This window comes from Lagopus muta, chromosome 13 (assembly GCF_023343835.1).
Source record: "Lagopus muta isolate bLagMut1 chromosome 13, bLagMut1 primary, whole genome shotgun sequence".
Classification (NCBI taxonomy): Eukaryota; Metazoa; Chordata; class Aves; order Galliformes; family Phasianidae; genus Lagopus; species Lagopus muta.
In genome coordinates, this window is record NC_064445.1 from 14,112,856 (window position 1) to 14,126,986 (window position 14,131).

At 41.4% G+C, this 14,131-nt stretch overlaps 1 protein-coding gene across 1 annotated transcript in view; it reads left to right on the forward strand.

Moving 5' to 3' along the window:
- Positions 1-1,676: 1,676 nt before the first annotated feature.
- SMARCA1 (SWI/SNF related, matrix associated, actin dependent regulator of chromatin, subfamily a, member 1) overlaps positions 1,677-14,131 on the forward strand; it is a 30,550-nt gene continuing 18,095 nt past the window's right edge. The window contains exons 1-13 of the mRNA XM_048959495.1: positions 1,677-1,823; positions 3,930-4,016; positions 6,055-6,221; positions 7,108-7,208; positions 7,311-7,411; positions 8,189-8,368; positions 9,260-9,415; positions 9,663-9,794; positions 10,532-10,600; positions 11,336-11,445; positions 12,125-12,351; positions 12,808-12,929; positions 13,328-13,480. Coding sequence (XP_048815452.1) covers positions 1,731-1,823; positions 3,930-4,016; positions 6,055-6,221; positions 7,108-7,208; positions 7,311-7,411; positions 8,189-8,368; positions 9,260-9,415; positions 9,663-9,794; positions 10,532-10,600; positions 11,336-11,445; positions 12,125-12,351; positions 12,808-12,929; positions 13,328-13,480 — 1,698 coding nt within the window. The 5' untranslated portion in view covers positions 1,677-1,730. The remainder of the gene's footprint in view (positions 1,824-3,929; positions 4,017-6,054; positions 6,222-7,107; positions 7,209-7,310; positions 7,412-8,188; positions 8,369-9,259; positions 9,416-9,662; positions 9,795-10,531; positions 10,601-11,335; positions 11,446-12,124; positions 12,352-12,807; positions 12,930-13,327; positions 13,481-14,131) is intronic.

Genomic DNA, 14,131 nt, shown 5'->3' on the forward strand with positions numbered 1-14,131 from the left:
ACTAGTGCTGCAGGGGTGGATTTTGGTCTAAAGTGCTCAAGGGGAAGTCTCTGTGATGCATAAGGGAACAAACAAACAGATTAATGACCAGAGGTATGGCACCCGGCCCCTTCTAACAAAGCACAATGGGTTCCCCCAGTACTGCTGCATAATGCAGTGCTGAGTATGACTATACAGCAGCAGGTGCAAGAGGCCTTACACATCTGCCTTGCATTATCCTTTTCCTTTCCATAATCAAACCAGCCGTATGATTGGGCAGCTTCCCACTGCTCTGCAGCCTCCATCCAGCCTGTGGTGTGGCAATGCCACCTAGTGACATCGGGCAGGGTGCTGCTGCCTGCTGCACTTCAATTCCTTTTCACATCAGAGAACGTTCAAATCACAACCTGTAGTTACAATGCCTTTCCTTACTTGCGTTGCTGTTGCTAACAGAACTGACATTTCACTGCTGGCAGCAGGTAACTGCTCATGAGGAGCATTTGTGTATTTCCTTGCATGGTTCAATTTTTAAAAGTTACACCAAAGCAATGTCTCTGTGTTAGAGAAATTAAGACCAGCACAATTAGTCTTCTGTTCTCCAGAATCGTTCTGTATTTGGGAGAAGAGTATCTACAGTCCAGGATCTCAGAAGTCTTGCATTCTGGATAGTAATAGAAATGCCTCACCAACTTTTTATGTATGCCTGTAGTGTCTGATATGTAAAAATGAATAACGATGTGCCTAAGGACAGCATAGATTTGTCTACACAACATGCTACCTGAACTGGACAAAGCACTGTTATGAACTCTGAGTGCAAGGCACAGCACATGCAGCCCTGCCAATTGTGTTTGCAGACTGAAATGAGAGGGGGGTAAAAGAGGAAAAGCAAAGAGCCAGCAGCTCATTCTTTACATGGCAACTAGCTCCTTGCCTCCCGGCCACGGAAAAATAAAGAAAAATTGGGGGAAATTGTGGGGTTTTGCAAATGCTTTTGAAAACATGTTGTGTAAGAAGGAAAAATAGTAAATACAAAACACACCTCCATATATTTTTGGTAACTTACTAGATTACTGCTTGGTAATAGCACTGTATGAGTCTTTTTCAGCCGATGGCCTGCAGAACCACAGGAGCATCCAGCATAGCCTGCAAGAAGTGAGAACTTCTCAGCTAATTGCTGAATGCAGATGTCAGGCACACGAGCAAGTAATATCCGAAGGGGATCTTTCATGACAGCAGCAGCTTGATTGCTGGGTACTGCATGTAACGTTCCTGCGAACTGCCAGCAAAAGGCAAGCTGTAAGGAACTCTAGAGCATTTCACGTAAACAGAAGCTAGGAGCGTTTGGCGCTGCAGTGGGACAGCCGGATATTAAGAACTGCTGGTAAGCTGTTTTCCATCGAGCCTCAGAACGGGCGCATCGCAGAGAGGGATTTTTCCGCCAGAGCGATCGCGGCTCTCGCTGCCGCAAGCCGCGGCCCGGAGGCAGCTCTGAGGAGCGCCGCCTGCAGCGTTCGCAGCGGGGAGAGGGCAGCTGGGAGCTTCGTGCTTCCGTGCGGGACCGCCATCTGGATGCTGCGGTTCAGGGCGCTCCGCCAGCGGCGAGAAAGTCGGATCGCCCGCTCCGGGACCCGACCCGTCCCGCCAAATCGGCCCGGCGGGTCTCGCCGAAGCCTCGCGAGGGCTGAGAGGGGCGGGGCCGCCCCGTGTTTGGGGGCGGAGGGGCCGCTCTTCCCGCCCCCGCCGCGCACAAAATGGAGCAGGGAGCCGTGGCTGCCTCAGCCCGCTTGGATGGCGAAGTGCCCTCCACTTCCGCGGCCTCCGCGCAGGAGCCTGGCGCCGAGGAGGTACCGCTGCGGGAGGCGGGAACTGGGGGGCGGCGGAGCCGCCGGGCCCGCGAGGAGGCCGCGGTGCGGCACGGCCCGGTCCGGCCTGCGTGGCGGGCCCGGAGCCGTCCTCCGTGCGCTCTGCCCCGGTGCTGGCGCCTCGCCCGCAGCCTCCGTCCGCAGCGCGGGCTCCGTGAGAGAGGGCGGCGGGCGGGGCGGCCGCGGTGCCCTTGGGAGCCGCGCGTGGTCCGGCGGGAGCTCGGCGTGAGAGCGCGGACCGCGTGTGACCCGTCATCGCGATGCGGCTCGCAAATACCGATAGTGGGGACGGCGGGGTTTCGGTGCGTGGAAGTCTGGCTGAAAAGCGCACCTGACCCGTTGGTTCGTTGCTCTTGTGCAGGAGGGCCGTGAAATACGGCAGTTCTCAGTGTTAGCCGGACGTTTGGGAGGTGGAGCTTAAGGGCTATTTTTGCAGGGGAATGCCCTGTATTCTGTAAGACTGGTTGGGATGTAATACTAATGCATTGGCTGTAACACCTGCAGAAAGCAGAGAACGGTTCAGATGGCTGCCAGCCTGTGCCTGCTGCTCCGTGCCTCTCTGAGGGCTGGAAGGATGGGTGCTGGAGCTCCTGCCCAGGCTGTGAGACCCCCTCTGTTGGGCTGCAGGTCCTCTTCACAGTTCTGTAGTTAAAAAGCTGCAGGGTAACTGAATATAATGGAACCTGTGGTGCCCCTTTCCTCTTGCGCTGCTTTACTTCACCGTCAGTCGTAGCCCTAACAGTTATTTGAAGTGTATTTCCACTTTGCATACACACGGTGGATGCCCAGGTGTTTGCTTGTTGTGATTCATAGTGCGTTCTCAAAGTATTTAATTGCAAGAGTGGAGTGAACCAAAGCTGCCTGCAATACTTAGAGTGTGTGGTGACCCACCTGGCTTAGGACTGTTGCAGTCAGGGCTTTGGTCTGGCTGGCACAGATGTCAAAGGCAGCATTTTGGATCCTTGAAGTGGCCAATGTCTGTTGTTTCTGGACTGTGATGCTTGTTCCTGCTGCCTGTCAGTTCCACAGCACAGAACTGAAGCACTCCAGTGGAAGTACAGCATGCTTTTCTCCTGCTAAGTGGGTCTTGTGCTGTGGGTCTTACACTGCTGTCATCATGTTTTGGTAATCTGCTTTGGTTTGTTTGGGTTCCCCTACTATTTTGGTGCCATCAGCAGAAACACTGTAATGAGAAACAAGGGGCAGCAGGGCCATAAATGCCTTCTGCCTTGAGACTTGAAGTGTAGGCTGTGCAATTACACTGCTGGAATTGCATGAATTTCACACCTCTGTTCATCTACTTCCTTAACTCAGAAAATAAATATGTATATCAAGAGTGACTTAATGTAGAATGTTTTGAATGCAACTAAATTGCTTAGTCTTGTGCAACTGAACACAGGCAGTTATAAAATCACTGAATAGTCAAACAACTTAATTATATACTTAATACTGCTCGTCACCACAGAGATTTGTATCTTTGGGCCAAAACTTTAAAAGCATTCTTCAGCATCAGGAATTGTTTGTCCCATTTGCATCTCTCTGCCTGAAGTTAAAGAGTAGAGTGGCAGATTCTTTTATCAGTAACAGTTCTGAAATGCAAGTAAGCATAATTCTGCTTGACAAGCTATTGGATATTTAGTTCTGTTTTGGTCAGGTTTTGCTACCAGGCCCTGAATAGTTTAGTTTACAATTTCACTTTAAGGTTTTTGAACTCCAGTTGTTCACCTGGAAGTGCTAACAATAAAAGTGAAGACATTTACTTCTAGTTTTCACATTTATTCTTTAAATATCTTTTCGAGATACTGAATTTATGCGTTTCAAGTAAGATCTCTGTGATAAACTGAACTTGGCCCTCTCCTGGTTCTTTGCTTCAGTCCTTCCAACTTGGATCCTACTTGTAAATTGAAGCTGAGTCTCATCCTCGTTCGTTTTTATATTTTATCTGGCCATCTCTCCTACTTTTTAGTAACATTGTGAATTCTATTCTGGGTAAAGTAATGCAATCACTTCCTGTTGAAATATTTAGTTTTTAAAGTTTATCTTTGCTTTGTTAAATGAAGATGGTGATATTTGCAATTTGAATTCCAGAAAAATGATCCTCCATTTCAACTCAAGCTTCCTCCTAAGGCAGCCAGGCCTGAAAAAGAGATTGACCCAGAGTATGAAGAGAAGATGGTAAGTAATTTCACAAGAAAAGGTGCTGCAGCTTTTTTTTACGGTTTGTTTGCCTGAACTGTATCAATGAAGTTGCAAGTAATAAGAAGTTCCCACAGGGCAGGATACGTAGGAAAGAGAAAACAAGTGGGACCTCTGGGGGACATCACCTGACAGTGGCCTCTAGCTGGGTGTGAAGCTGTTGACCACAGCCCTCAGGCTGCGACCATCCAACCAATTGTAATCTACCAAATAATTCAACCTTCAAATCTGTATTTCCCCAATTTAGAGATGAGGATGTTGTGTGGAACCCTGTCAGAAGCCTTGCTGAAGTCCAGGTAGGCAACATCAGTTGCCTTCCCTTTGTCCATTCCTCTATCTTAGAAGGGCCAGCAGGTTGGTCAGGCACACTCTGCCTGTGGTGAAGCTGTGCTGGCCATCTTGGGTCACCTCTCCATCTCATGTGTGCCTTAACATATCTTCCAGGAGGATCTGTTCCACGATCTTCCCCTGTGCAGAGGTGAGGCTCACTGGCCTGTAGTTCCCTAGTCTTCCTTTCTCCCTTTCCTCAAAACAAGAGTGTTGTTTCTCTTTTCCCAGTCACCAAATGAAAAGAGGTCACTTAAATGAAAGCAATATTGAAGCTGCTAGTTTCTTATACAAAAATACAAAGGTTTCAAATATTGATGTGCCTCATAATATATACTCAGTGCAAAAGAGGATCTGTCTAGGACAAAAATTAAGGGAGCACTGAAGAAGAGAGATAATTGGGTAACTTTTGTATTAAAAAAGCAAAAACAGACTTTGCAAACCTTGTTCATGTAGTTAAATTCTTGGTTGGCTGCTTTTTTTTTTTTTTCCTTAGAAGCTTTAACATTAAATGGATGCCTAATAATTGCAGTAGTGTTTGGAAAGCCACAAGAGCCAGGGAAGAGTATCAATGTTAGATGTAGAAAAGTTGATACCTGCCTGAATGACTACTTAATTTTTAGACATGGAAAACACAAGTAAACCTGCTTGTTGATGAGCTGAATGACAAACTGAAGTGTTGTGTGACAGGTTATTCACTGCTAAAATCAGTGTATTGTGAATACATTGCCCTCATGTGGCGAGACATTGCCTTGCATCCCAGATTCATTCACTGCCTTTTTCTTAGACTGATTGGTGCTGTGGCACGTGCTTTTATGTGTAAGTTACCTACAGAGAAGCATTCTGTTGTTCACATTTTTTTTTTTTTAGGAAATATATGGTACAAAACTGTGGTTTAACTTCATGTATCACCATAACCTACAAAGTTAATCGCGTGAGAACTGAGCATTATGTGATGCTTAGAAATGGCATCAAAGTAGTGATAGCAATAGTTTGATAGGTTTTGCATTTTGTCCTGTTTTTCTTTTTAAAAATATTTGAGTTGTGTATATATAGATGCTGTGCTCATATAGTGAAGTGCATGTGCTTCATGATTGAAATTGGAAATCTGAGAACAAATGCCACTAACTTCAGTGCAAGCAGTATTGACCTTGTGCATCCCTGTTACTTCTGTCATACTTCTAAAAGCAGAGCTACCACAGTGTTGTGTTGGGTGAGGTCCAGAAAGTCTTGATGCTGATAAGTGAAAGGCTAAGATTCAGAACTGATGTTTTCAAAATATCCTCTGAAGCACACCCTTGCAGTTACTGGGCTGTTGTGTCACTATAAGCAATATATCCAAGTAAATTTTGAGTTTTTATTGATTTTTGGGTTTTGAAAGGAGATTAGTTGTAGGGATGAGGTTATCAGCTCTTAATTGTATTCCAGATTACTGTGGTTCTTGTGAAGGACCTTTTGAACGACAGCAAATTACAATTAGATGCTCTAAAGATGCAAAGTTGTAAGCAGTAGGAGCTCAAGAGCTGCTTTGTGGTGCCTGCAGCCCTCTTGGTTGAGAGTAGGCAGAGAGTCTTCTGAGTCTATGCTCAGAAGTTGTCTTCATGAGTATCTGAATTCTGTTTCTTAAGAAAAATACACTTTTTTTTCCTATGAAGAGCAGTTACTGATTTTATTTCTCTCTGGAAACTAGAAAGCAGATCGTGCAAAAAGATTTGAATTCCTCCTGAAGCAGACAGAACTCTTCGCTCATTTTATCCAGCCTGCAGCACAAAAGTCACCAACATCTCCACTGAAAGTCAAGCTGGGACGTCCGCGGATAAAGAAGGATGAAAAGCAGAGTTTGATCTCAGCTGGGGAGTATGTTTAATTGTTATTTCTGACTTTAGCTTTTAAGAAAATTATTCATTTTAATGTATCTATTCAGCAATAGAGATTGTGCTTTAAGTCAGAACTTTTGTAGTCAGTGGTGTATCACAGTTTCTTTAAAAGTGGATTTGTGTGTGCACGTTGGATCCTCTGCGTCAGTATGATCTTGGGTCAGGAGAGCACCTCTAAAGTAAAATCCTTGGTTATTGCTATTTACTGTGCTCTGGTCTGTGCTGTGAAGGTGGCATGAACTGAGTTTCTTCTGCATGACACTCCACTACAAGATGCTCTCTAGGAACACACCAGGTCTGTTCCAGCTACTCGTGGACATGTTAGTGGGCCCAGAGCAGAGGTAGACCAAGTTCAAACAGTGCCAGATAGTGCTGGGCTTGGATCCTCAGCATGAACTGCCTCTCTTCACAGGTATTTCTATGCTAGTTCCTAATTGACATCTGCACTGCGTGCAGTGCTGCTGAGGGGTTATGTATGAATGAACACAGCATTTTTGAAGCATTTACAAAATAAAACTTTTTTTTATCAGTTCTTAAATATTTTTGGAATCAAGTAAATGCGTTTTCTTAATGGTGTACTTAACAAGTAATTCTAAGTTCACCGCTGATGTGGGTGTTGTAGTGTTAAGGAGTGTTTGATACCTGTTGGTGTAGCTATGGCTCTGGAGGAGAGAGATGCATATCAGACTTCTGAGTTACAGCTGGAATGGACCAGGACAAATAGATGATACACAGCACGTGATTTTGGCCAAAGATCAGGAACATACATGCTCATTGTGGGTGGACAATCATTTCTGTGGTAACTTCTTTTTAGGCTTTATAACCAGTGTTTTGAATTTTTCCTGTACACATCTCGTGTTCTTCAGTTATCGTCACAGGCGCACAGAACAGGAAGAAGATGAAGAACTGTTATCAGAAAGTCGAAAAACATCTAACGTGTGCATTCGATTTGAGGAGTCTCCTTCATGTGAGTATTCTGTTGGTGCTTTGGAATGATGAGAAGCTGATGAGCAGAACACAAAGTGTTGTACTTAGTGTTCTTCTGCTTAGAGAAGTGTTACATTTGCAGATGTGAAAGGAGGAACGCTAAGAGATTATCAAGTCAGAGGTCTGAACTGGATGATCTCACTGTATGAAAATGGCGTTAATGGCATTCTGGCAGATGAAATGGTAAGCAGTAATCTTTGGAAACTTCTGTGGGAATTCACCATCCTTTTCTGCCACTTCAAATTAATTTGTGTATTTTCTTATATTTTATATCCTTCAGTTTCCCATCAGTGAATGTACATTGTGTGCTTTGTGCATTACATTATTCTTAGCAAAAATACACGGAAGAGATATTATTCAAGGAGTTACTGTTCCAGTTACATAAATAGTAAATGGGAGTGCATGTGTAATTCAAATAGATGGAAATAGATTCACATTTATTTGTTTTGTATGTGACTAGTATGTTCATAAGTAACAACAGTGTGCATGTTCCTTCCTTCAGCACTGCCCAGAAGGGTGAGTTTGTGCAGCCTCGAAGTCCAAGATTTTCTTGCTTGATTTTTGCTTTAATTTTGTTTCAAAAACAAAATTAGTTTCTTTAGTTTCTTTGCATTTCAAGTTAAGTTGGAGTTCAAGTTACTATATCTTTAGAGTATATGAAGAGTTCTTTGGTCAAAATAGAGTAATTATGAATGATGAAACAAGATATGTATAAGATAACATGAATTTCAATAGATGTTGTTTTGGGCAAAACTCTAACACTGTACCTCTAGTATTTACTGTATGTGCAGCAAGTAGTATGTGCCATTTTGCAGCAGTTACATTTTTTCACATCTGGATCTGTAAATAGTGAAAGATACAGTATGGCAAATTTCTGTTGTGTACTGGGAAAATTGCTTGAAGCTATCTCTGTACTGTGTTTTGTTTCAGAAAGTTTTTTTCCCTTCTTTGTCAATGTAGGGTCTTGGTAAGACTCTGCAAACAATAGCATTGTTGGGCTATCTGAAGCATTATCGAAACATTCCCGGGCCACACATGGTCCTGGTTCCAAAATCAACTCTGCACAATTGGATGAATGAATTTAAACGCTGGGTTCCTTCATTACGTGCCGTTTGCCTTATTGGAGATAAAGATGCCAGAGTAAGTGTTCTACATTTAAACCATGTCTGTGTTTTTCTATCAGAAACCACCATCTGGGGGCATGGAACCCTTCCTAAGCCGCTTTCTTAATTACAGTATTTTTCAGTCGTCTTTAGCTATGTTAGCATTGAAAATGCAAAATGCTATACTTGTAACTTGAGGATAAAATGCAAATTAGTAATTGAAATAATAAATTGGTATTGAAGTACAGCTGTCTGTGACTGACTTTTCCTCCTTGATTTTTGCACTATCTTGGATCTCCTCTGTATTTGCAATGTGACAGTTTTGTTCATTTTCCTTTATTGTTCTCACCTTGTTGCCTCTGTCTTCACCTGCTTCAGGTGATGCTCCCACGTTGTACTTGTATCCAGTGTCCATGCTCAGCCCTCTAATTAGGCTTCTGTTGCAGAGCTTCCATTTCTCATAGTGTAGGCATTGAGTTCAATGGAAGGTGGCTTGTTGCTTGAAGTGGGGAATGACTTCTTTGGTTCTCCAGATGGACTGCATGGATCTCTATTGCTAATAGCACCTTTACGAAGAGGGGTGGAGGGGGAATAGGTGGGCTGTTTTAAAACCACTTTCCTGTTAGTGGGGGTGTTTTGGACTGGGTAGTTCAGTGTGGTGTTTCTTTTGCACCCTTAATAATTTGTACTGTACTTCAACTACAGAAAGAAAATACCCTAAGGAGCAAATATCTAATTCTGTACAGAATAATTTCCCCCATAAAGTGGGAAGGATTGAAAGTGATAGTAACTTTCAGTTATGCAAAGTATTTTTCAGACTTGTTTTGTGCACTTGGTGCTTCAATGCTGCTGGCAGAGAGAGACTCTCATGAGTTGCAAAGATACTTGTACTTCATAAAAGCTTATTAATTCACTTGCTGCACTGTAGGCTGCTTTTATCCGCGATGTTATGATGCCTGGTGAGTGGGATGTTTGTGTTACATCATATGAAATGGTCATCAAAGAGAAATCAGTCTTCAAAAAATTTAACTGGAGGTACCTCGTAATTGATGAAGCACACAGAATAAAGAATGAGAAGTCTAAGGTAAGTTCAGATGTTTGATCTTTTTAAGGTATTTTTATACAATGTTCTCTCTGGTTTTAGCAGTTTTTTAATGTTAAGTATGTGGGTTTTTTTTTTTTTTTTTTTTGCTATGAGCTCATGGGCTGTAAATATTTATTTTTAATATTCCCCATCTTTAAATTCAGTTCATGTGATTCCATGTTTCAGAAACCAATGAAAATAGGTTATGTTAAATGTACATTATGATAACTATTTGTTGTATTCCCAGCTGTCAGAGATTGTCCGGGAGTTCAAGACAACAAACAGATTGCTGCTTACAGGGACTCCTTTACAGAATAACCTCCATGAACTGTGGGCATTGCTTAATTTTCTTCTACCTGATGTCTTTAATTCTGCAGATGTAAGTAGAGTTTGGAAGTAAAATCTTGTTTTGATTCTCAAGGTGCTTTTCGTGGAAGAGAATGTTCAGCCTAGCAAGAGACATCAGATGTAGAAAACTTGGATTCAGTAGGAGCTCTGTGACTTTGCCTAACTCTGGACCTTTCTCTTCTTTGTTTATTTTTTTTGCTGAGGTTAAAATAGTGTGTTACATTAGTGTGCAGGTAAGGCCTCACACTGGCATTAACAATTTAATACTTCAGAAAAATAGAGTTTTGCAAAGTGGAGTAGAACTGTGGAATGTAATACAGACGGAGACTGGGCACATCCAAATGTGCATAAGCTTTCTTCGTTGAGAATTGGAGTCATCTTTCACTGTTTATGTTCCCATGTCTGTGCATTGTTTGCATTGTTTTTGCTGTCATGTTTTCTATCACATTTATTTCTTCAGGCTTTTGTCTTTTTTAACTCTTGCCCCACCGTTAAACAAGGGCTAAGGGCAGGAACGTGCATACTCCAGCAGTGAGCATGGAGTAACATTGGAAATGGAACATAGTAGTAATGTTTCCATCAGTGGAGTTACTAAGCTGACTTAAATGTTGTAACCTTCTGGGCAGCTGGCAAAGAATTGTAGCCCCACTTTTCTTTCACTCATAGAAATTGTTTGTCAGTCAGCTGGAGTGAAAGCGGATCGATGTGTCTGTTATCACCACAGATGGTAAACATAGTTCATGCTAGTTGTGCTGCTTCTTCCCACAGGATTTTGACTCATGGTTTGATACCAAAAATTGTCTTGGTGATCAGAAACTTGTAGAAAGACTTCATGCTGTAAGTAAAGCTTCTATCAATGTTGTCATTAGCATACGTGGTGTGAAATAAGTAAAGAATATTTCTCCTTTTGTCTAAGTCAAAGTTAAGATGAATGTAAAGATACTGAGTTACAGAAACAGCCAGATAAATCTTATGAATGAAATGCTGGAACTTGCTGTTTAGTCACAGCTTTTTGTAGTGTTACTGTTTTGAATCAGACCAAATCTGTGCTTAAAATGCAAAATGGATTTTGAGGCCTTTTGGAAGCAACTTATCCTGAGTACTAAACTAATACAGGCTTCATGCAAGCCTTGGGAGGCATGTCTTCATCTTTGGTTTGCTATAAATGAGACGACTTCCCCATTTGTTTTATCGCTTACAACAAAAGAAGTCTCATATGCAGTGCTTATCTTTGGAATCTTGATGTAATTTGATTACATCTCTAGAGGGGGGAAAAAAGACTATAAAGGGAAATAGACTTTTATAAGGATTTGGTTCTTGCTCAGGACAGCAGTTGGGATGAGTATGGCAATCTGTAATACTGCACATCTTTAGTGTGAACTTGGGAGCATAGTAGTGGATGCTTCATTTTTGCAGACTGTAGCAGAATTGTTCAGAAGGAGTCACTGTGACAGCAACAGATATAGATTAGTTTGAAGTAAACGTCACAGAAGTTAATCTAATAACTTTGTATTTCAGGTGATCAGTTTTAAGTATCTTTGTGTCTTTGAAAAAACTCTTAATTTTTTGTAGGTTTTGAAGCCATTTTTATTGCGTCGCATAAAGGCTGAAGTTGAAAAGAGTTTGCCTCCAAAGAAAGAAGTAAAAATTTATCTTGGACTCAGCAAAATGCAGAGGGAATGGTGAGTTACTTGCATTAAAGTAAGATTCTTCTCTGATAAGGAACGCTACGACTCTTCGTGAAGATTTTTTTCTTGGTAGCTGCACACAAAGGCAGTCAAATGGAGAAGCCTATTTGTAGCTATTTTTGGGGCATTGTAAAGGTACACAAGCTGTGAAGAACTCAGGAACTGTCATAAAAGGGGATGGGAAGAATAAAGCAGAGCTTTTCTTTCCTTAAGTTTATTTGAAAAAATGTATGCCTGTTAAGTTTATTTCTGTTAAATGTAACTAGGTATGTGCCAGTAAGTCTCAGAGTTGAAACTATCAGTGGCCACAGGAGCCATGTACCCAAGGAAAAGTGAAAATGAAAATGGCAGGTCAGCGTAGCAGCTTCAGGAGAATCAATGAGATCTTTAATCAACTTCATAGTCATATGTAAGAAAAGCTGAAGAAATGCCTGTGAGTGACAAATCACTGACACTTGCAGGCAAGTTGCTGTTCATGTTAGATATTGATTTATAAGTGCTTAGTATCAGTCAGATGTTTTCTTCAGGTTTGATAATAAAATGGCTCATTATTTAAGTAAACAGAAACAGCTCCTGCTTCTGGAAATTAGTAATTGGGATTAGCAGATTTCATTCATGCTTTGAATATGAAATAAAAACTGAGAGTTATTCAAAATTGCCTGTAAAACTTCAGGTATACAAGGATCTTGATGAAAGATATTGATATCCTAAATTCAGCTGGGAAAATGGATAAGATGCGTCTGCTGAACATTCTGATGCAGTTACGGAAATGCTGTAACCATCCGTACCTGTTTGATGGTGCTGAGCCCGGCCCTCCTTACACCACTGACACACATCTCATCACTAACAGTGGTAAAATGTTAGTTCTGGATAAACTGCTGGCAAAACTCAGAGAGCAAGGTGAGTTGATCAGAAACAATCGAAGCAGTCCTCATGGGTAAAAATTATGTTTTTAAAGCATGTGGAGACTCGTTGTCTTCAGTGAACGTGTTTGTTATTTTCAGTGAGGTTTTGTTTGGAAAATCAGTTTTCAGTAGACCTTAATGCATGGAGGGCTGCAAGGAAGCCTTGTAAGAATGGTGAGGAAGACTAGTGATACAATTAAGGAGAAGGGAAAAGTTTCTACTGCTAGAGAAGAGACTAAACTTCTCTGAGAGGATTGGTGTCTGTGCACATCTTACCATGTTTTTAGGTTGTATATTTCTTCTGTAGAGAATATCAAATCACCTGTTTTACTTTTCTGATATTGATTTAACTTCTCCTCAACTTTATGAAGAGAGTTATTTAAATTAGTGCAATACCTCTATAAAAACTAACTTGAAAACATAAAACTGACTGAAGCTTCTGTGTTGTCAGGCTCCAGAGTGCTGCTTTTCAGTCAGATGACCCGTTTATTGGATATTTTGGAAGACTATTGCATGTGGCGTGGGTACGAGTACTGCCGACTCGATGGGCAGACGCCACATGAAGAAAGAGAGGTAAGAAAGATATGAAAGCAAGAAATGCCTGGTTTACACCTTAGGTTGTTATTAAACTGTTGCTGTGATCAAGTATATAATACGTTAAGAATGATGTTTGTCATTCGTTAGAAGGAATTATTCATTAAAATAAAGAAAATGCTACAGTTTAGAAAGGCAGCTAAGACCTTTTTTCTAATCAAAAGTGCATAGTAAAGTGGATTTCATGCAGTCCTCAACTGATTAAACAACTGAGTGTTTTGTTCACTCTGAGTAGGTTTGCACAGGCAAAACTATCCACATGATTGCTTCTGGTGCTGTCATAGAACACTGTTTTTAAACTTTGAAGGCATTTCTTTGAAAACTCACCAGTGTTTTGGAGACAACTGTAATGCATTAAAAATACTCTTCTCTTTCAGGAAGCAATAGATACCTTCAATGCTCCCAACAGCAGTAAATTCATTTTCATGTTGAGTACCAGAGCTGGGGGTCTAGGAATTAATTTGGCAACTGCTGATGTGGTTATCCTGTATGATTCAGATTGGAACCCTCAAGTAGATCTGCAAGCCATGGTGAGTTAATCATCTGACACATGGTGGTTTTGTTGAAGTTGTTGTTCAAGTTGGAGTATTTCCAGAACTTTCTTTCCAGTTATTTTTTGTTACTTTTTACAATCTATTACCAGCAAATTAAGGAATCAGTCAAAGTGCTTTGGCTGTTTCCGAAGTAATAGGAAAAGAACAAAATCATCCAGCATTGTATTGAACCTTTCTGGAAATGTTATGCTTCTGCAAATTCCTTTTATATTTTTTCCCTGCAGAAGTGTAACATCATTACTTGTAAGGAAGGGCAAAGAAACCCTAGTGTTTGATTTTAAATGTTTCCTCTTTCTGACTGCTAATTAATTTCTAAAATGAAGTTATGTAATTTGTGGATTAAAAATGTCGTGAGCCTTGCATGCTTTGGACAGTTCTGCTTTTGAATGTTAAGTGCATTAAGTATTTACTGTGACTGTCTCACACCTCCTTCTGAGATGCATGTTGTTTACCAGTCGTAGATGAAATTCCTGCAAACTGCTGAGCGTGACTTGTGAGCTTTAGGAATTTCAGGAATACCATACATAGATCTTGTTTAAAAGGACAGTCAGAGAGTGCTGGTGCCACCACTTGAAAGGACCATTTTTTTAAATTGAAGACAAAATATTTGTATTCATGTTTTGTAGA